General features: G+C 31.5%; 1 protein-coding gene across 10 annotated transcripts in view; it reads right to left on the bottom strand.

Annotated features, from left to right (window-relative positions):
* Positions 1 to 8,453: 8,453 nt before the first annotated feature.
* Dgkb (diacylglycerol kinase beta) overlaps positions 8,454 to 24,584 on the bottom strand; it is a 651,708-nt gene continuing 635,577 nt past the window's right edge. For all 10 annotated transcript variants that reach the window (XM_078040040.1, XM_005328769.5, XM_078040041.1 and 7 more), the window contains one exon: positions 8,454 to 12,311. In XM_078040040.1, coding sequence (XP_077896166.1) covers positions 12,204 to 12,311 — 108 coding nt within the window. In that variant the 3' untranslated portion in view covers positions 8,454 to 12,203. The remainder of the gene's footprint in view (positions 12,312 to 24,584) is intronic.

Raw genomic sequence — 24,584 nt, 5'->3', positions numbered from 1 at the left:
ATCATTAGGCTTTGCTTGTTTAAGGGAAGGAAAGTAATTTTAATATTTGCCTACTAAAAAAATAATTATGTAAATTACTTCTAACATTAATCAAACTGTTCTCTAAAACTAAATATTTTGGAAATAATTACTCTATGTCATACACATACTTTTTTGATAATTAACATCATTTGATTGTAATTATTTTGTTTCAAAAGTCTCAGAGTTTTGTAGTTGTTTTTTTTTTCCCCATTTCTGCCTACTTCAACTATTTCTGGAGATAATTCTGGAATATGTAGTTGTTTTATTCTTAGCTTTATCATTAGTCAACTGTAGAAAAGTGGCCAAAGACCTAACATTTATTTGCATGTAACTAAAAAAAAAAGTTTAATGAGAGCTTTTGTCAGGTCTGAATATTTTCTGATACAAATTAGAGTTGTGACACAAATTTAAAATATAATAGGAAATAAATAACTTTGTTTAGCTGAAGATACCATGAGAGAGAATAGTATGCAGCTTTTAAAAATATCTATTACCAAGGCTTAGAAAATGAATAAGTAATTTAAGTTAAAAATGAGATAATATATTTAAGGCAAACTTTCTTAAATTTGAAAAAGTGAAATTTCAAATTGGATCTGAAATAAAATTTCCAGTAACTTAATAATACTTACAAAAGTAGATGCTATAATGCTCTTCAAAATATAGTGTATCTAGAAACTAATGGAGATATTAATCAAAAGGTACAAAGTTTCAGAATAAGTCCTGGTGATCTACAACATAGCACAGTGACTATAATTAGTAGAAATATATTTGAAAATTTCAATATTTCAAAATTGCTAAGAAAGTAGATTTTAAATGTTTTCACCACACAGAAATGTTAAATATGTCAGGTGATGAATATGCTAATTAGCCTTATTTAAGCAATATGCAATGTATGTATGTATCATAACAACATATTGCATCTCATAAGTATACACAACAATTATTTGTCAATTCAGAACAAAACAATTTAAAATATCAATGGAAGATTATGGTCTATAATGGAGTACTGATTTGATGCTATTGTTTCCTATCTTCAAATGTCTATTTTCCCTTCTCTTAAATTGACAGGGATGTCTAGTTTAGGAATATTTATGAACTAGGAGAGTAGCTAAACTCTAACTTAAGATCAAAAAGCTCAGAGTTTATTCTTGAGTTTACAAATTTTATTGTCTGAAATATTAACCCAAGGTGTTTGGGTGTTTTATTTATTTGGAAGCAAATAAAATTTATTTGAAATCAATGGATCATTTAGAAACCTTCATTTGCTAAGCCACAAAATATTTTTACCAAAGGGTTACCATTGAATTTTTGGTTATGTGAACAACTGCATAATGGACATAATGAGCATTTTTAATAATCCTTTAAAATTTTTATCATTAATATGAATTGCAATTCCTTAAAATTAACATAGGTTGTATATGACCAAAGTCTCTTCCATTAAATTTACTTTGCCAATTTGTGTGTGAGGTAGCATTTATATGTGTGTGAATAAATGAGCATTTAGACAAAACTTGTGTCTTTCTTTAAAAAAAATCTCTAAAAGGTAAAATACACATATTGAGAACACACAAAAAACCATATCTATGATATAACAACTTTAAAAGAAATGCCAGATATTTAGAACTGCATATGTTAAGGTAATTTAAAATATTACAAGCCAAAACCCAACTAATTCTCCAAGGATGTACAAATAGAGCTCACAGCATGTGGTTACTAGAGAGCATAGAAAAAGTTACAAATAAGCATAAATATTTTGAAAATATTATTTAGCCCATCTGCAGCTCTTTATATGATGCTGAGTGCTGTAAACTCCTGTATTATCCATTTTTTACCATTTCCAATATAAGTCACAATTTGTTTAATGACTAGATGCAGTGAGACAAGCTTTGAATGCATTAATAAATTCTTTACTAAAAAGGAGATATTAAAACCCATGCGTTTCCTAAAATGGCAAGGATAGAAGAGAGTAAAGGAATATGAAGTCCACGTCTGGGAATTCCTAGAGAGCTGACCTCTGAATTGTACTGGAAGAGTCTGCTAAGTCAGCTATTATCCAAATCCAACACCTTCTGATGTCATAGTTAAGCTCATTCTTCACTGCTACACACCTACCTTGACTCAGGACTCTGGTGTTGATAAGATACTGTTAATGTGTATTCCTATTATTCTTGTCCTTTCCTCACTCCAAATAGATTATTCTAATGCAGGAGTATAAAAACACATTATCATATAAGAACTTCTAAGCTACTGACATTTATACAAAAAATTGACAATTTACTTTATTCAGTATGTAGTCATTTTTCAGAATATATTAATGGTATATTAGTAATTATTTTTGTCAAATAACTGCGATAGCTTATCACTAATCATGTCATTATTCTTCCACTTACTGAATGTTTGTTACCTATTCATTGAAGTCAAGTTTTATGTTAATTTTCAAATAAAATAATAAATGAGACAATTTCCACTATATTAATAAAGATTATATTCCTGTGAGAAAGATATTAATTTTAAAAATACACAAAGTTTGCAGCAGTGATCGCTGCCATGAAGTTGAGATACATCATACCTCAACAGCCTACAGTATGAATTCTGCAAAACTTGTCCTGTTTTGTGGCCCGAGGCTGGAAACTCACAAACTATAATTCTAGATAACTTTTAACAGGCATCATTCAAAAGAGGGTTGGACACACCAAAAGTCATCAGATTCTCCCCAACTCCTCCTCCTGGTTTATGGCTTTCACTTATGAAAGGACATATGCGTTCCCAGTAGCATCTGTTGAGTAATAGCAGTATAAATTTGGGTTCCTAAGTTTCTTTATGATGGTGGCATTGTGGTTCCAATAGCTGCAGTTACAATGTCAGAACCTCCAACAGTGTAAAACAAGCAGCCCATGGAAAGTTTTTTTTTACTGGAAAGTAATGTTTTAGGTATCAGAACGTACAGACAGTTTGCTCTGCCTAGAACATTTTTCATTCCCTCGTTTTCAAGGTGAAAACAGCCCTAAATGGAGGGATATATATTTTAGGGATTGGAAGAAAGCCTTTTTGACTGAAGAACCAAAAACAAGAGGAAGGAATAGTAAGAGATAAGGCTGGAGAGGAAGGAAGTTGACTGAACATACAATATTCACAAACTCTAAGTAACTTCAGATAGTACAAAAGAAGCCGTAAAAGATTTTGAGACATGCATATTTTCTGTTTCAAAATTTTAACTTTACAATTGGAACTTTGCCATCAAATGATTGTCATACAATATATGAGAAGTTTTGTTGAAGACTGCTTGAAACAGAGTCCTTACTTTTTTGGGTAAAGGGCAGGATGTTGTTTGCCCTATCACACTACATAATAATAATGATAGCAACAGTAATTGTGGGAGCACTGTGCATAATATCTTCATTTTTTGAGAGATAGTATGCTACAATATTTGTAACAGATATTGCGATAAGCATTTAGCATGTACACGTTAGTTCTAATAGAAAGTGGAGAAAAGTGTTAGTTTTTCTAATTTATGAATGAAGAAACAGAACATTATTATTCTGAAGTAACTCTCCAGAAGTCAAATGGCTAATTTGGTTTAGTACTGTCCTATTCCTTTTATTTTTGGCCTGGTGATTTTTTGCTTTCTAACCACCTAAAAAAAAAGAACAAAATATGTGCTACTAATCATTTAATATTATGACTCAAAATAATTTATTATCTTTCTTTGCTCAATCATATTCTATTTCCAAGATAATTAACCCTCCAATTGCATCTGTCCACCTGGATAAATATGGACTAAATTGACTTGAAAAAGGGGCATTGTCTTTTCATAACTGAAAAAAATAGTAAGATTATTATGGTGGTTAGAATGTCATCTTCACCAACACTTTATATATATATATATATATATATATATATATGAATGTATATGAATGTATATATATGATTATATATATATGATTGTATTTATATATGAATGTATATATATATGAATGTGTATATATATGAATGTGTATATATATAAATGTGTGTGTATATATATATATATATATATATATATATATATATATATATATATTTGACATACTTTTCACACTCCCTTAAAGTTAAGTTCTGGAGTGACTGATGTTTATGCACACCCTTATCCATTTCTATAGTGACCTCAGAGGTTTTAAACTCAATTTGACAGCATGGTATCATGTAGTTCAGGAGTGAATAAGAAATAGGCTGTTTTTGTCTAATGCCATCATTTTTAAAATTGTATCTATTATTAATTACCTTGTATACTAGAAAATAAAGCAGCATTATTTGTTTTAGAGTGTTAGGGTAGAGTATTAGGAGATAAAATTGTATAATTGAATATGTTTAAGGACCTTAAATATCATTTAGGGCCTTGGTTACTGGGTTAATAATTTAGATTTTTAAGTAGGATGAATAGCTATTAAAGGTTTTTAATATATAAATGGAATGATCTTTCTTTTTAGAAAAAAAATCTTGTATCATGTGGCAAGATCAATTGAAAGAAGAAAATACTGATAGCAGGTACATCAGTTAGGCAGTTATTTTAAAAGTTCAAATAAAATATAAGGAACAAAAAATAGACAATAATGGTGAGGGAGAAGTAGAAGGTGAATGAAAGTGTGTCAAATAAGTGAAATAGAAAAGACCTGGTGACTAGGTAGGAAAGAGAGGGTCATGTTCTCATTAAGTGGAAAAGCAAATATGGACAGGTGAACAGTAGCTATGAGGAATGTGGATGAGTTAAGTTTCCAGCATGTTGAACTGGGGACACCTGTGAACCTTTGAGGAGAGATACATGTAGATAGTTGGACTCAAGTCTGAAACTTTGAAATGGGATCTATACTGCTGGTAAAGATTAGAGTATGGGTCAGTTTTTTTCCCAATGCACATTCCAAAGTTTTAATCACCTAAGGATGTGAGTTTTATTTTAATTTCTCTACTTTGTCTATCTGGAACACAGACATGGATTTTTGTGTTAATTTTTTCATGAAATTTAATTTTTTTCCAAATCTTAGACAAAATTATTTTTCCCCCAAATCTTAGATTTTATCTTAAATCCAAGAAGATACTTCCCTTACCTAAGTCACATTTTTACTTATCCTACCTTGAAAGGCAGTGATATAATGAGTAGCTGGAAATGACAAGGGGTTGGTAAGGAGGAAATGTTCTTGAAAGATATTAAGGTAGTAGAGTTGATAAGTCTGATAGTCATGGCAATCTAGAAGGAGTGGTTCAGGGTTTTCCTGAAATTCTGACTTCAGTCATTAAGTGTATGCCAGTGAAATTCACCTCTAAGAAAGTCAGACATACAGGAAGCGGAAGAGATTAATGCCAATAGTTGAAGTTGGTTTTACTGTGGGTATTTTTAGTTTAATATACATGTGGCATACTCAAATATAGATGTGGAAATAGGCAGTAAAATATAAGTTGGACTCGAGATATAGATTTGATAATTCTAGGCATGTAGGTAAAACTATGGTTATGGTAATATCCATCCAGTATATGTAATGAATTGAATACAAAGAATTAGAAAAGAGAGTTGAGAAGGCATGATGTCAAGAACACTATTTAACTTATAGGTGGAGAAAGAGAAGCCAATATGCCAGGGTTAAAATTTGAAATATTCAATATCTCTAAAATATAAATAAATCAATAGATCAGATATGTTTTAAAATTCCCTTTAATTTTCCCCGGAAGTTATCTACTTGCCTACTTATCTATTTATTCCTCAATTCACACACATTAGTACTATTAATTGATTAAATTAGTCTAATAATTTTCAAATCACCTGTGGAGTTTTGGTGATAACTGGTGTGATCTTTCACTTGGTAAGGTTGTTAGTAGATGAACATCACTTGCCTTTGAGCTATATTTGATGTAAAGGACACCATCAAACTGTTCCAACAACTTCCATACTTAATTTATACTCACTAGGTAACTTCAAGTTTCAATAATATCAAGGATATTGCTCACTGTCTTGGTTATTTTTTTCCTTCTATTTCTATGAAATGAGATTTCTATTTAACATTTTCTCTATTATAAGTTAAATCATAAATATAGTTCCTTATTATATTTTATTTAGCTAGATCAAACCCAATCCTGCAGGCTAGGAGAGGCAGTGTAGCAGGGTGATTATGAGAAGACCATTAGTTGTAATATCCCAGAGCCTCATTCCTAACCCTGTTATAGACATTTTAAAGAATATCACTGTTCCTCCATTTTCTAATGTGTGAAATGGGGATGGTAGAATTTAAATGAGTTCATTTATATACATAATCAGCCTGGAACACAGCCTCTACTTTTATTGACAAAATTAACATTGTTAATACCTGTAAGGTTCTGGTGTGTTTTCATTCATCTAAATGGAGGGGTAGTTTATAGGGACAGTGCAATGTAGGATACACAGGAGGGGCAACCCTAATTCTCTCCTGCTCCATTTGCTTCCTCTATCCCCTGCAGCCTCCTTTCTATGGCTCATTGGTTTGTGTTCACTTATGTCACAGTGGCCTCACATTAGCCCCACATACTCAAAACCACTTTTTTAAACTGTCCTCTGCTTTCTCACAGCCCAAAGTCCATTCAGTGCACGGAATCTGCAGCTTTCGCCATAGCCTTTGAGATAGAATTTCTGTGATTGTGCTGGCTGGCAGGTGAGATCTGCTGCCTCCCCTGCTGGTGTCGGATCAGGGGTAAGAAGTGTAGGTATGAGCGAGCATGTAGAGTCATGCAGGTGTGATAGGCTATAGACACTGCTCAGCTTTGGTTCTTCCCAAAGCCTGATGGCCCTGGGTGGGTGGTATTGCAGGAAGGAGACATTTCCTTAGTCCTATGGCTAGATGAAAGAGAAACGAGTGCCCCAAACAGTGCCTTTGAAATGGACTTTTGGGAATTGACAGATATTAGTAAAGTCCCTAATAATATGAGAATTATCATTATCATGAATATATATATATATATATATATATATATATATATATATATATATATATATATATTGCTCTACCGCTGAGCCACAATCCCAGCCCCCATGAATATATTTTTAATATATTTTTAATGAGAAATTTTTCCCTCAAACCAACTTATTTCATGTAATGAGGGTTTGCAACGAAAAAATGGAGTAAATGAGAGAGAGCTATTTGGGGCTTGTTAGTGATTGCCACCAGTTTTCAGTCATCAGAAAGACTTCTATTATAAATGTTTAGTTTGTGTCATTTACATATATTCTTAACTTTCATACACTTAGCATCAACATTTTACAATCTGTATTGTCTATTATTTTAGCTTTCATAAGCTTTAGAGGGCTTATAAAATTATGTAAATTGGAAAAATATTATCTCATCACAAGTCTTTGGAAATGTAGAATGGCCAGATACTGATTTGAGATTTTAAAAAAATAAGGCTTTCTAGGAATTATTTATTTATTTTCCTCTCTTCTGGGGTGCTAAATTAATTCTTGTCTCTAACCCTAATTTGGGGTTTGGCTTTGTTCTTTCTTCTTCTAACCCTCATTTACTTGCTTCCTGTCTCTTCTTCTTTCTCTCCATTCTTCTCCTGCCCTTTCTCTCCCCAATGACTTTAAGAGGAAGCACTGTCCTAATGCTCCATTCATAATTTTCTCAGTATTTTTATGAAAAAAGGCAACAGCATATGCAGGGCTTGATTTCTGTGCCCATGCTCTTACTCATGTTCTCTTATTCTGAATTCCCTTAATGATACTTTCCTTGTGTAAAGTTCTAGATTTTCAAAAAAACATTTGCAGATCCATTTTTCTTTAGATGTCTTTTTAAATTGCTTTACCAAATCACCATTTTCTCCATTGAACATGTGCCACATTTACCTTATTTACTCACACAATCCAGTCTTTAATATACTTAACTTGTCTAACAGATATATAAACCCTTAGAAAAGAGATTGTGTCCTTTTAATTTTTAATTGCTTCAGATCCTTTGCAAACTATCTTTTACTTAGTCAATGCCCAAGAGATATCTGCTTAAGTCTGTTACACAGAATTAAATTAGAAATCAGTTTTATCCCAAAAATTCAACTCAAGACCACATAATTCCATCCTCCTGGCTTGCTAGCTTTTCTTCGATCGATGAAATTGCCATAATAATGTTCACAGCAGCAACTCAGGGCACAAAGCACCACAAAGTTGAAAGGGTTGGTTTTTTTTTTTTTTCTAGGTAAAAATCTTTTTTTTTTATTATTTTTTATTTTTTTATTGGTTGTTCACAACATAAGGGTTGGTTCTTAAAGACACAGAATTCAATCCCAAAATACACAGCCTCCTTTCTTTGTGAGGAAAGCCAGGGTAGCTATTCCAGCACTCCCAGTGGATGCTCACAGGAGTAGGCTGACTACTGAACTGCTGAAGTAGCTCATTTACAGAGAACATTTGGCTCAAATGGCAGTAAGGAATGACACTTAAGTAAGTGGTTAACACTTTTATTTCAAAAAGCAGCATATCTTATATAACACTTTCTGAGAAAATAATTAAGATACTGTAATTAACTGAATCCGATATTTTAAACACAATAAGAATGTATAGAAACTTTCAAATGTGGGTTTATTCAAATTTTATTTAAATACAATACAATTTAACTGGGAGTTTTAAGTGGTGATTCTGTCTTTCACAAAATGAAGCTCTTTTGCAGATTTTCATTAATTTATTTTCTTAAATTTTACAGCCTTGATGTATCTTACAAGGGTTTGATCTTTTAATGTAGAATATAAATAATGCTTTTAATATTTTTTGATGGTATATGTGCCATGAAATGTCCATTTTCCTTTTTATAACCAATACAAGACAAACTAACACTAGCACAAAAAGGAATGGAAGCTTTTAAAAATCTTGTCCCACTCAAGTAGCATACAGTCTGACATTCAAAACAGATTCTTCCCTGAAAATTGTAATTGCTCTCCATCCTCTTCGAAAAGGAAAACAGAACATAACGTAGAAACATGTATATGATTCATTGGTCCTCGATAGATATACATTTCTGCCTGTATTGGCTGTCCAAGGAAATGAAATGTCTAAACCTATGGTTTCTTTTCTTTTTTTTTTTCATTTAAAATTTTTTTTAGCTATGATCATATGACCTTTTTAAATTAAAAACTTCTTTACAATGTTATTTCTTTTTCAGTTTCTATAAGCTATCTCTTTCCACTACAAAAAACCGATGGGCACTTTTCACATTAAATACACATGAAAGTGGAAAAACAAACTTATAACCTTTAAGTTTTCTGGGTGTTATATAGAAATCTCCATTCCTATTTCTTAAAAGTGTGGCTATCTTGGTTTATTCTGAATTCTCCCCATTTACCAACTTAGCATTTAGTACTTACTATTCAGTACTGAGTATGGCAGTGTTTAGCAATGTGCATCTTTTTTCTCCCTTTTTCTTTGGTTCCCATACTTGGGTCCAGTGTTAATTTTCATGTTAAAGCTTTATTCACTTAAAACTGTTAATCATTATGTCTACTATACTTAAAAGAGGTTGACTCACAACTCAAATTCTCACCCACACACACTGAAGAAAAGTTTCCATTTTGTAAAGCTAACATTCATTATTCAGTATTTTAATATGTCATAGAACTTTCCATTTAGAATTTTACTTAAAATATATATTCTTCACATGAAGCTGTCATATAAAGGAAAGAATATCTTCTCTGATTTCAAAACCATCAAAGTAGATTTTTAAAAACTACTTTCCAAACCCCAGGAGTAGCATACTTGAAGGGCAAGAACAGCAGTATCTTTTGAAAATGAATTGGGAAAAGTCAAATTGGATTCATATTTCAACATTTCTTAATGGTACTAATGATTCCAACTGACTGAACAGGTGAGTAACTACTATTAGCACTAATTGTAGGTATGTAACTACACCGAAGCAAAACTGCATCTCATTCTTTCAATTATTGAAATCATGTAGGCAGGTTGTTTAATTTGCCTCATCTCACTGTCTCTCTAACAGCTTTGCAGTGCACAGATTGTTCAGAGGGATTCACAAACTGTTGCCGCCTTCAAACTATATACTACTCTAAAAGGTAGCCAAGAAATAATTGTATGTTGTACTGAACATAAAATAATTTGTGGCTTCAAACATGTTTTTGACACAAAGCCTGAGTGCCCATTGTAGAAAATTTTGTCAATTCATGTGAAAATATTTACTACCTGTAACCATAGATACACAAAATCATTGTGTGTGTTATGTAACATTATGTCAGTAATGCATTTGTTACTGTTTTGAGATTTCTTTTGGTCTAGATTACTGTTCCGTCAAATAACTTTTATTATTATTATTGTTGTTATTATTATACTACAGTAAGTGATTGCTATACTAAATTTGCAATTTTAATCATATCATAATTTTCCTGGGAATGCTAAATTATGTCTTAATTTTATTCAAAGCTTTTATTTTTAAAGCAATTAAACTTATTGTTGATTGATATTTACCATCCAATGTTCCTGAAACACTAAAAGAGTATGCTTTATACATAATCTTCCATTATACCACAGTGCTAGAGAGTAGCTATTTGATATAACAGCATTCAGTTGAGTTTTCAAACCAAAGAACTAAAATTATAGCAATTTCACTTGAAATCCATAAATCCATGCACAGGATTGTGTTCAACAGAATCACTAAATGCTATTTGTTATTCAAAGATGAATGAATCAATAGAAAAATAGAACTGATAAATCATTGGCACTTTAATGCAGAGTGGAGAGGAAAACTAATAAATCATGCATTTCAAGCACTTGTTTTTCTTATGGCATGTTTGAAAACATAAAACATGCAATGATGAGATGCAAGTCAATATGAATGAACAATACCAAGACTGCTCAGAAGCATTTCATTTTATATCACAAGCTTAAAGAAACACTAACAAAAGTAGTAATTCCATGATTTCTTTAAATAATCAAAGAACCCAACCATGCCATGAACACCTTAAATAGTGATCTAGGCCATTTAATATTTCCAAATAAACATTTGAAATGTCATAGAGATGGGACTGGAATATGTGAATGGGAGGGGGCTAATTGCATGCATGATTTGATTCAATGAGCTCAATATTATTACAGATACCAATTTATACTAGAAGGGAACTGATACAATCATTTACTTTCTTCAAGTGCACTTAACTGATCCATTAAAAATTAAAGACATCTATATTTATAAAGGACCAAATAACCAAGAAATTGGCTCAAGCTTTGTGCTGTATGATGTATTGTCTATGAAAGGTGAGAATTTTGATCATAATAAATGGGTAACTCACTCTCTTCCAGTATGTTACCTCTCAAAAATTAATCATAAGAACCATAAATTTTTTTCCACATAATTATGCGTTAACCCATTTCTCTGAAGCATCTTTTTCTGAAAATTTGGTGAGAAACACATTAATTAAGCACATATTTTAAAACATCTATTTGGTTTCTGGTGTGATTATAAATTTTCTTCTATATTCTCATGCAGAAAGGGATAAAGCTTGCCATATTATCACACTTCACTGCCAAGAAACATATTTTCATTCATTTTTTGGAATTGAAAACCAATGAACAAAATAAAAAGAAACATTTTCTATTTTTTAGCACAAGAAAATCTTATACCTGATATGTACTTCCACTCAGAAGAGTTAGGATGTTGAAGGAAAAACTATTTAGTATCATAGACAACTATTGAATAGAACCTTTGAGTTAAAAGTGTCTCCTTAAGTCATCAAAGATCATTGATACACTAAGAGGGAAAAGTATAGCAATCTGCAACTATGATCACTGCAGCATTACTGATTAATGCTTATTAATAATTAGAATCACACTGAGACTTGTGTTTCCCATGGTATTTCCTTTTCACGTTTCACAGGTTTTTCTCACAGATTAGTAAATGGAAATTGAGTAAGATGCAGTGGGAGACATAAAACTCTATGGGAATGCATGCAACAAAAGTATGCAGTACCACTTCATGTAAACTTCTGCTTTCTTCATGCAAAGGTGCCTATAAAAACTGAGACAATAAATTTTCTAATAGCTGAATTTTACATTAGCTTGGAAACACAATCTATTAAACCAATTCCATGATTTTGCATGAACAGAAGACTTGAAATGGTTCGAAGATTTCCAGCATAAATGTTCCATGGCCCAATTATTCTAATTAAATTTCTAAGAACAAAATCATAGAAGATTATTCCTTGCTTCGGTTTCTTGTTCTTTTGACGAGGGAGCAGAATAACCCGGTTTTTGGAGGAGGGCCCATCAGCATTGGGGCTTGGTTCTTGTGTGTGATTTTTATCTAGAAAAAAAAAGAGAGAGAGAGAGGAGTAATCTCCAAATACAATACTGATTTCAGAGAATCCCTGCTAAGGTTAAAAGTATTTCATTTGTTACTGAAACACCACAAGAGTAAAATTTGCTTTCAGTTTTTTTTAAATTTCTAACATACTTTTAAAGGAAATAAGGATATGCATTTGAATAATATTTCAATGCTAAATATACTAACAAAAAATAAAATTTAGCTGAAGTCACATTTAAATATGATGTTATCTCTAACCTAGCTAGTAGTACTGTAAAACCCACAAACTCTTTATTTAGGCTATACAATAACCGACTATAATTTCTTGACCATTAGTTATGTATTATTTATTGAAAGCAGGAAAAGATGCACCATTACTGTATCCAGAGTCCCAGTGATGGCCCCACATTAACATGTGCTTAGTTGGAGAGCCTTATTTATCTTGCTAATCATATTGTTTCTTTCTTTCAACATGAACTGCAAGGTTTAATTCCCAAACAATCATTAAGAATGAAAGTCAAAAGTTAACATGCAAAAAAGGTCAGAAATGATGAACTAGCTTTCTAATTTGTTAATTAATTGGTAATAGAAAAGAATCAAATATTGAAAAGCCTGCTTAAAACACTTGGAGAGACTGTTCTAAAGCTACTCGTTTTGATTTCTTTAATATAAAACTACGAATCACCTTAAATGAGACAACCTTAAAGTAGATTATGTCTGCAATTTTCCCTAATTCAACTCTAAATTAGAGAAGACATTTTATGAATATATGCTATGCTCAAAGCTAATTGAAAGCAATTATCAAAGTGGCATTTTGTCTGTGACTTTAAGATACATTGTAAGATAATAAATGATTCTCATTATGTAATAAAAAGGTCACATCTTGCCTTTGGGCTAGTGACGCTAAGAGTTTTTCAAAAGCAATCTGAGACATTTTCTTTAGCTTACTGTGACTAATACAAGAACCATCGCTTATTAAATATCAGTTGTCACCTGCACGGTATCCCTATCAGAGATGAGTATTTCTTTCAAAAAGAAACACCACCTCATTAAAACCTGCAAAAAATATATCTCTTAAAGTGCATACCTGACATTTTCAAGTTAAAATGAATATCCTTCACTTGTCATTCATTAATAGCAATGAAACAAAAAGAAAAAAGTTTGTCACATGAACAGGATCATTAAAATCAGTACTAGGCTTTTGGCAAATGGAAATTCACTTCACAGCCTAGAAAGACAGGAGTAAGTGAGAAACCTTGAAAGAATGAACAACTTTATTTAAGTCTGTTGGAATCAGGTTATACTAGAAGGGTTCAGTGTTCTTCTTTTCACTGTAAAAATAAATTGCACTTGTAAAAGGTCACTAGGCTAAGCTGGCCCCAAATCTCTGGATATCTTACTTTATTATATTTTTGTTATCTTAAGAAGTGGGCAGATGATAGCCACACAGATGAGATGCCAAAAATGTACCTGTCTGTATAGATTTAAAATGGTCTCTACCAAATTTTCTCTCTTAATAATTGTTTTAGATTACACTGAATATTAAGCCATTGATTTTTAAACTCCTCTGAATTCTAGCTTTAGACAAGATCTAATATAGTATCAATCATCATTTATTCATTTTATGAAATTTATTCAGCCTCTATTATTCTTTGGACATTTTACCAGGAACTTAGAATAAATAGACCATACACAATCTTTGCTCCCAAGAAATTATAGTCTAGTAGGACAGAGAACTTGAGGAAGCACATTTAATATTATTATCCACACTAAAATAGGAGGCTAAGCAAAGGCACTGTATTTTTCTGTGCTGGAAATGAAAATGAGTCAATTTATACATGCAAAAAAAATATTATTTTTAAATGAGTACCTGGGGAAGTGTTTATTACCTATTACTTACATGATAACCTTAAAGTCAAATGAAACAGCAGGTAAAATTAGAAGACATATTTCTGATTCACAATTGATAGACTAACTCCTTTAAAAGGTATAGTATAAAGACATTTCAGAAGATGAGATAATTTTATTCAATTGTTATTAAGTCTTTGGAAGAAATTACTTTTATAGTCACATATAAAATGAGCATCAATTTATGACAAAGTATAGCCAAGATCTTACAAATTATTGCCTATGATATTTTTTTGTTCTTGTGTGTTTTTTTTAGATATTTGAATTTTGTTGGATCATGAGTATCTTTATGATACTCATGAATATCCTTCTTCAGAAGAAATCATATGTTCTTATTCCTTTGAAATAAGAGTATCTCATTCAAATCTCTTTACAGACTTTGACTCTGTATCCTTGTTACTAATAATTCACTTCTATTTTTCTGTTTTGAAAGAGTTTAACAGCCAATTCTATTTTTACAATTATTTATAATCTGATTTCTTCTTTGTTTAACTTTTCTGTTTAGCTTCTTTGTTTAACTTTTGGTCAAAGTATACAACTCTTTTTAAAATCTAACTTTATTTCTGTAAAGAATTAATTCCATATCCTTTTTATCTGTCCATGGAAATGAAAAACAACTTGTTATTTCCCTCATGATGAGGGGAGGTAACATGGAGGAAACCAGCATTCACAAAATATCTATAATGTGTCCACATTCTCTGCACATATCCTCTCATTGGAAAATTACATGTCTTTGCATATTTGGGCAGAAGCAAAAATGTACCCATTAGAGATAAACCTGGAATGAATGCAGAAGTTACAACATTGCCGTAAAACTGCAAGGTAAATATTGTCTGTAAATGGAATGGTCCCCTATCAAAACTCTTCGTGTCTCTTGAGTACCTACTAGTTTGAAACCAACAGCAGCAGAAGAAAGGATTTCTGCTGCCCATAGTTTTTCTATTTGTCTTTCTATTTGAAATTAATTTTGTCCACATCTAAAAATATGGAGATTAAAAGTTTGATTTTGGTTTTAGTTTTATGAAACAAGGGTTTAACATAGAAACCAATAACCAAATCAAAGATTAAAAGCATTGTTTTTTGTTTGTAAACTGTTAACATTATTAAGGTTGCATAGTGTGCTAGCTTTAGCTCCTAATAGTAAAAATGTCACCACAAATATATGCAATTATTATTTATCAATTAATTTTTTTTCAAAGACTAATAATAAGAATACAGTATTTATTTGGCTTTTATTCTAGGCTGAGTTTTATGTCCATTGTTTGCTATCTGGGACTTTTGGGATATTGTTTTCATTCATTTCTCTCATTGGTACTGTAAAGATTTTAAAATAGTGTCTTATTGGTTTCTTGTAAACATAAATGAATCAATGTACACAAAATGCTTAGAATGTTATTTGGCACATAAAAAGCACTCATTAAATGTTAATTATTAGTAGGAGAATTAGAGTAATGTTATTGTTAAGAACCATCTCTCCACAAAATGAATTAAATACAGTGTACCTAAAACTAACACAAAATTAACAGAAAATTACTTACACATATGAAGTAAACTATTAGAAGAATCAGAACAGTTCATCTGAGGAATGGACATGTGACACAGTACTATTGATGAGACAAGTCTATAATTGTAGTTTTTCAAATATTATCTTGATATAAATGTTAAATAATTTTAAAAATTCCCTATGCAGTGATTATATTGTATCCCAGTGTCCTTAATTCTTCAAATGCAGTCCAAAAACAAGGCACTTACATCATTCTTAAGAAATACAGACTCCCCATAACTTCTGAATCAGATTCTGCTTTATACCAAGAATCACACATGATTTATATGCATGTTTAAATTTGGGAAGCCTAGGTCCATATGTCATTTTATTTTCTTCCTAAGAGGCAAGGTCAATAAATCACTGCTGACTGAAAGAGAACAGCATCCCATAATATGACTGAGAGTTAATAGTAACAAAACAAATATTTTCAATTACTTGTTATCTTTATTCTTAATCTTCTAGGTACCACCTAATTTTCATTTAGTGCTGGAGATTTCAAGTTAAATAGCTTTTTTTCTTTTCTTAACCTAGGAATTTTCTAGTCTAATGACAGTGAGAAATATGTGTACATGTTGTGCTATAGAGATCCTTTCAGTTTGTCACACACACACACACACACACACACACACACACACCCCATTAGGATCATGGTAGAAGGACAGTGATGTAATTAAATGAGTTTCAGTCACACCATCATAAATTAAGGGTTGGGTGCCTGACCAGAGGCAGGAAAAGGAGGTATACAGTTAATGTAGTAATTCAGAAAAGAAGTTTAAGAACTTTAGTTATGGTAGTGCCAAAGACATTGCAGTAGGGGGCATATATAAAAGGCATTTAGGAGGCAAAATCTATAGGCTGAAGCAGATGACTGGATGTGTGGTATATTGGAAAAGGAAAAATCTCTAGTATGATTCCCATGCTTTGGGTATTAGTTGTTAGTTGTGAAGTGACACTATTTTATAGCAAAATAAGCATTTTTTTTTTTTTTTGGCAGGGATGAGAATCACAAAGTTAGTGAAGTCAGAATTGAATGTGACATTTTAAAGGAGAGGTTCAAAATTTTTTGAAAATGTGAGTCTGGTGTTTAGAATGGGGAATAGATCTTCAGACAGATTTAGTTTTGCTACACATATAGTAACATCATTCACTTAGATTACTGAAGAATGGTATAGCAAATATAAACAGCAGATGTTAGACTTTGTTACTTGGGAGTATGGAAATTAGAGGATAATGCAAGAGAATGATATCCTATGAAGAATATGAGTACAAAGAACAGGAGAGGCAGGAGAAAAAATGGAAAAAAATGCCATTATGTAAACATTTCCAATCCATCTTCAGTGTGGCTTATTTCTCTTCTATTAAGTAAGGCGAAGCCTTCATATTCCATTAATCTAGTAATATGCCTGTGTATAAGATAGTTTTGTGTCATTGTGACCAAAATTCATAATAGAAACAACTGAGAGGAGAAAAGGTTTATTGTGCCTTCTAGTTTCTGAAGATTAGTGCATAGGTGGCCAGCCCCATTTCTCTGGGCCATAAAGATGAGGCAGAACCTCATGGCAGAAGGGTATAGTAGAGGAATTCTACTTAGTTCATGGCAGCCAAGAAGCAGAGAAAGGAGAATTCATGGAAAACACCCTTCCAGGGCACATCCCCAGTGAACTATTCCATCCAATTATTTCCCACCTTCAAATGGTCTATTCAGTTATCAATTCATTTTATGGATCAATACACTGATGATCCCTAATGATCCAGTTGTTGCCTAAAAGCTCACCTCTGAAACTTGTTGTATTGGGAGGCAATGCTTTCAACATGTGAGCTTTGGGATTGGAGAGGACATTGCAGATTCAAGCCAAAACTGTATGCATGCTGACATTATTCACAATGGTCTGCATATAAGGGACGTAAGGTATTAAAATGTTTAACCTAATTCTAAATACAGAAATAATCATATTTGAGAGCTACATATGTAGGATCTTTAGGTAGATATCCATGTAATTCTGAGATTGGCAGATATTTTCTGTAAAGGGCTAGAAGATATGTGTTTTATACAACAGGCTATGTGGTCTTAACCTGAACAACTGAACAGTGCCACTGTAGACCATTGGTACTTTTAGACTCTATGTAAATAAATGATTGTGGCCATGTTTCAATAAAATTTGTTTAAGAAATAACATTTGAATTTCACATAATTTTCTCATTATAAATGTTTTATTTTTTTCAACCATTTATAAATATGAAAACCATTTTTAACTCTTTAGTTGTACAAAAATAAGAAGTTGGTTATTTTGGCCCATAAGGTCATAATGTGCTAATACTTGATGTTATTAAGTCAAATACTAAAAAGTAAACCTAGAATTATGAAACATAAAGTGAAATAACAAATTTTAATTTATAATCATGATTTATTGGGCTCATAGCTAAAATATGGATAAAAGTAAAAATAATTTTCTATGGTATGTCTTTGCTCTATTGAGTGCCACTATTGGAATCTATTTTGTTAAAAATCTGAATTGGAATATATACTAACTGCCTTGATTTCAGTATTATACCAACTGATCAAATTTGGTTTAAGTACGTAAAGTCTTTAATTAATTCTCATTGTTGTGTACTAGGGTGAGCTTAATAACATGATTCTTTGAAAGTACCTCAGTGCATAGCAACTTACTTTTAAAATAAAAGTAAGGAGTCTAGGAGCTGCGGGTGGTAGCACATGCCTATAATTCCAGGAACTTAGGAGGCTAAGGTAGAGGGATCACAAATTACAGATCAGCCTCAGCAATTTAGCAAGACCTTCTCTGAAAAATTTTAAAATTAAAAGAATTAGGATATAGCTCAGTGGTAAAGCACCCCTGGATTCAATCTTTAGTATCAATCAATAAATAATAAGTCAATAAATAAAAATAGAGATATTCTCTCTGAATCTAGCCAAAATTTTCTTTCCCTGCTTCATCTCTTTGAGAGTTCATTATTACTGGATTTAATCAGCTACCTTAAAATAAATGGGATTTTCAGAAAATAAATGCCATTGAATATGTGTGGGCAGACAATTTAGCAATTATCTAGAACATTAAAAGCTACTTCAGATTGTATCCTTTCAATAATAAAAACTATTTTGAATTCAAATATGTAGCTGAGCCATATGACAGCAGGGATAAAGTGCATGCTGAATTTCTCAGGTCCATAACTGCCAAAAAAGAAAGGCAATGAAACATAATTTTCTAAAATCCCTTCCCAGCTTCTTTGTGATTCTACCCATTATTTTCTGGAATGATAGTAATTTTCAAGTTTAATACTAAAGTCTTTGATCTAACATTAAATTCAGAGAAATCATTGTGAAGATTTAAAACAAAGTCACTAAAAAATGAGGTTGAGAGGTTTATTTGCTGATGAAATTCACAAGCATTTTAAATATGTATGGAAAAGAAGAACCTTTTTCCTGAAAGTAATGGGCTATTTGATCACATTGCAAGAAAAATAGTCATAACTAGACCTGAAATATCTTTTAAGATATAAATTTTATTTTCCATTCCAAAATATTTTTATGGCTCTAAGTTGGTTGGCAATGAAGGTCAAAGACATTTGAAACCATTTTTATTTTTCTAGTGTCTCTATGGAGAAATTATACCCACAATTTTAACCCTGTTTTTCTGTTTATCTTTTTATAGGGCATCTTCAAATATATGGTCACATGAAAAAAAAAAGAAAGAAAGAAAAACAATAGCAGAACAAAAGAAAACATTTTGGTGGGGAGATTCTCCTTCCTGATTATAACCAAAGTATATTTGCAACTAGAAGTTTTAATTTTCTTAATGAACAATGTTTCATATAAAATTTTCTATGTAGGCTTTCTCATCTAGCATAGGGCTTCAGAATATAGACTTGGGATATAACATAACAGTTTGATTCTCACCTTGGCCAATGGTCAGCTATAAGGTCGTGGCCAATGGATATCCTGTTTTAGACTAAAGCCTTAGTCTGTATTTATTAAAGAAGTATAAGAATAGCACCTACTTTGTAGGATCACTGGAAGCACCAAATGAAATATGTCATACATATACTTTATAAATTTTACATATTATTTTTAGTGTAATTATATACAGTTGAGTTAAAACCACATTTTGCTAAGCCATCTTCTATCTGAGATGACAAAGCTTTCAAAATATCTTGGTGGCACTGGGGAATTGCATATTATAGCTATCTGCTTTCTCTGTGAAATACCAGGCAGCATAATTCCTGCCACATGGTAGTTTCTACTTCCACTCAAAGGAAAGATTAGGGTGAAAAAAGTGTGGGGCATTTACTAGTCATCAGGAGTCCAATTCTTAGATTCAGCCATATCCTTTTCTCTTTGGAACATTATAGCACTGATCTAAAGACTTTCTTCTCCCTCAAAGTTAAAGCATTACATGTTAATCAAATTGGATACCCAGTTTTGATGTCTTATCCATAAAACATATATTCAATTGTGTAATGATAATTGATATTCTCAACAATGTGTCCAGATCAATGATTAGGGAGCATAATTCAGTTGAACTAGTACTAAAGTAGATGGAGAAAACTACCTGATTGTTTTCTGGATTCTATTTCAAAGAATTGTCTTAATACTATTCAGTTCCTCAAGATAATTCAGAAACCAGGATAATCCTTGATACTGTCTTTTTCTTACCTCCCATAACCAATCTGTTTATCAAAGTCAATTTATTGTATCCCTCAAATATTTTGGGTATTTCTTGATTTTGCCCCCTTACTCCCACACTTTAAGGTCCAATTACAGAAGTCCTCTAACTGCTCATTGACTATCTTTTTAATCCATTCCCCACCCAGATTGTTTTTTTCACCATGCAAATAAGCTAACAATTCTCTCCTGATTAAACTTTTCTTTAATTCTATGAGACTCTGAAACTAAGGCTAAAAATTCCTCCTTTGGGCTTCAAGGTCCTACTGCTCTGAGTCTTACACAATTTCCTGCTTGGCCCCATATCTGTTTCTGTCCCATATCTATCATTTTCTCTCTCTGATCCTTGTCATATCAGGCTCCTTTCCACACTGCATAGGACACTCTTTCCTTCCTTTGGGCTTCATCATTTCTTCCTCATCTTTTCTTTCTCAGGTCCACTGTGAGATTTTTGAAAGCTTTCTGGATCTCTTTTGACCAAATAAAACCATTCTCTGTCATTTCCTTATTGTACCATTGAATCACAGTACCATGAACTTTTCCTTCATAATCCTTATATCATTATTAAAATCTTATATTTGTGAGAATATTTGGGTAATATATACCTGCACTGATTTCATAAATCACATTTTGTTTTGGTTTTCTTTGTGCTGTTCCATTGTAATACTCTAGGACAAAATGTCAGCACTTGTTGTCCATACATCATGTTGACAAGGCATTATTAGGTTATTAATATATGCTTTGTCAATAAGCATTTGTTAAATTACTCACCAATATTCTTGAGATGGTTTGGGTAAAATAGCTGCCTTATTTTATTAATTTTTATTCATTAATTTGAACATCTTATTTAATAATATCCATCATGTTCACCCCACAGAATTATCATGATGACACAATGGAATATGTTAAAATTCCTTGAATTTCTTAAGTATCCTTATGAACCATGTGCAATGTGTTCTGAATATCCAAAAAATAAAAACAATAAGTTATCAAATTATTTTTAGTTTATTTCCTAGAGGGGTTTTAAGTCCATATATATATATATATATATTTTTTTTTTTAAATGGGTAGGAACCTTTGTAAAATACTGGACCAGTTTTTATTAACAGATAAGAAGGCTTACTCATTAAAATTTTGAACAATACAGATTGTTGCTTCTTAACAAAAAGCTTGGAATATGTTTTTGGCCTTATTTCCTAATTTTAATACAGAAAAATCAAAGAAGACAAAGAGCTAAATAAAGTGTGATCAGAAGGCAAGTGTAAGAGAAAAGTCAAACTCAGGTCTGGTGATTCTATTGTCTGTATCCACCAGGAGACAGATTTCCAACTGCTGAAAGAAATTAAAACTGTGAATTAGTTGACAATTTCCACCAACAAGGAGATTACTTCTAACTGTACCCATTTTAGAGGAACTCAAGTTTGAACTAGATGTGAATATTGGTCCTCTTGAAAGCTTAAAAGTCTATTAGGTACAACAATTTCATCCCTTTTAGCACATTTACAGTCTATATCCATATCAATATGAATGCAAAATTTATTACAGATTTAGCATGTCTCTTTTCAATTTTGCATATTGTGTTCAACTGGCTTTGGAGTTACTGTTGGAGACTACAAAAATGAGAGATTATTATCTTTTAACCAAAATGAAATGAATTTCTCAAAATTGAAAACAATAACTTTCAAAGTAAATAGAAGACCAATTTATGCTTATGTATAATATTTAAAGAGATATATTAGAGAAACATAAAAAGTTAAAGCCCAATTATAAATACAACATTTGGGAAGGCTTTTAAAATATAATGTAGGAAGAAAAAAGTCTTTAAAATATTTTTGTGCAAAATGCAATCAAATTTAATCAGTTTGGCATTAATTAAGCTCTAATAATGTACTTCAGTAACTTCCCTAAGTAGTGGATCCGTTTCCCCTTCATCCAGGTCGATTTGTGCACATTATGGTGTCATCATAATTTTAAAACATACTGAGAAAATGACAGAGCTGCAAAATTAAAATAAATGATTAATGGTATTTTTTTTCATGTTTTGTACTAATAGGTATTACTGAGACTTTAACTTAATAGAGCTGTCAAGCTCACAGGTTCTACAGATCCAGCTATGAACCGAAATGAAAATTACATATTCCAGAGACACCTAAAGATGACACTTTGGAATATTTTAAATTTTAATTAGTAGGTGCAATTGTTTTGTTCCCCTGTAACCACTGCAAATTAATTGGAAATTAGTCTCATTTTTTTTTTTTTTAAACAACCTGAAATGAAGAGATTGGTGCTTTACACCTTAACATTCTTGTTTGGGGGCCAGAAAGCACACATGCAGTAAATTGCATTGTCAATTACAAAAAACAACAACTCTTGTAAAATTAAGAAAAATTATGCATAGATAAACAAAACTAATTAATGCATAAGTAACAGGGGAACACACAAAATAATGCCCAACTAAACACAAACGTGTCAGTCTTTGGAAAAAAAATTAAGGTTTAGAAATGTAAATTTATGCAAAAGTATTTACCAATTAAGATTTAGGTAAAAGGGTGCTATTAATCTATGTTTTATTTAACTGCTTTTAGGGTATAGTACCACTCACACCTTAAAAGCCTACTGCCCACTAGAACAGCAGTCTGATTGTTCAAATGTTTTAAGATGGCAGATGACTGTAATTTAATTTTCTATTCCTCAAAATACCAGGATGTAGGCTCATTAAATAACAAACTATAGTATTTCCTTTTTTAAACTTTCTCATTATTCACTATTTAAATATTAGACACACTGCAATTTCTAGGCACAGCAAAATGTTCATTATCTGTACCTACATGTTAAATATTTTCCTCCAGATAATTTATGGGTTACTATTTTTCTTTCATGACTGAAAACACAGCACATTCCCTTGTTGAATTTTTTTCTCTTTTGAAAGCAAGTCATTAGAGTAGCTTAACATTCTTTAAAAAGTGTGTCTACTAAGCCAGCAAGTGTTAAGTTTCAATAGCTGTCTAACTTTTAATAAGAAAATAATATTTTTATCAAATTTTCACAAGACTGATTATTAGGAAATCAACCTGGTACATTAAACATTATTTTATAGTATTTAATCAGTTTAATGCAAGGGTCTTGGGAGATTCCGGTTTGGTAAATTTGCAGATAACTTTCATAGCATTATTCTATTCTGAGTAAATTTTAACGTAATTTACTTTTTAGATGATTATTAATGATGTTATATATTTCAACAAAATGCTGTCTTTTCCTAAAATGAGTTTATCTGTAAATGATAATATGAAAACAATGTCTCTATTTTCATAATATTTAAAGATTTATTAGCCAAACTTAAAGTGTCAAATTTTGTTCTAACATAAAATAATATGGGTTTGACTCTTATTTTCCTGTTGCATAATTCAGGATTATAGGGAAGTTGGTCTAAATTATAAAATTAAAGAAATCTAGATGAATTATTAAATATAACAATGTACACCCTAAAATCAATGCTTTCTCTGTGTTGCTAAATGTGATATAAAAATTTTCAAGAACATTTAAATATTTCCTTGTGATGTGTAGTAACTCATTTTAGGAATAAGGAAACAGTTTCAAGAAAATCCATTAAGTAACTCTCTGAAATCCAGAAGTCACTGATATAATAGAAGACCTAACCTTGGACTCTGGCCCTCATTCCTACTTTCTAACCATTGTGACACTCTTTCTTAACAGCAATTTTCCTAAGTAGTTTTTCCCTCCCTCCTTACAGGAATCGAATGAAACATTGCTTTCAAGGAGTGAAAAATATTTTTAACTTCTGACTGCATTTAATTTCTGCTAAAGTGCAAGAAAAGTTGACTATTTCACTTGCAGATGCCAGCTTCCTCAAAATAACTTTTAAAATAGTGAAACCTAGAATAGGTCTTAAATAAAAAGCTGAAAACAGAAGTTTTAATAAAACTTCTGTAATAAGAGAGTAGTAAGACTATAACTTCTAATTTGTTTTTGGTCTTCAGGTCTTTCGTTAGTTAGCTTAGGTATTAGGCATAAGGAGATTTACCTACTGTAAAAAAAGGACGAATTCTAGCTATTTGCCTTCTTCTCAAAATTGCTCCATTTTCTCATAAGTCTTTCCTTGTGTACTGTTTAAATTTAGGTT

The sequence above is a fragment of the Ictidomys tridecemlineatus genome, chromosome 2 (genome assembly GCF_052094955.1).
Source record: "Ictidomys tridecemlineatus isolate mIctTri1 chromosome 2, mIctTri1.hap1, whole genome shotgun sequence".
Taxonomy (NCBI): domain Eukaryota; kingdom Metazoa; phylum Chordata; class Mammalia; order Rodentia; family Sciuridae; genus Ictidomys; species Ictidomys tridecemlineatus.
This window is presented reverse-complemented; position numbering and strand designations above follow the sequence as displayed.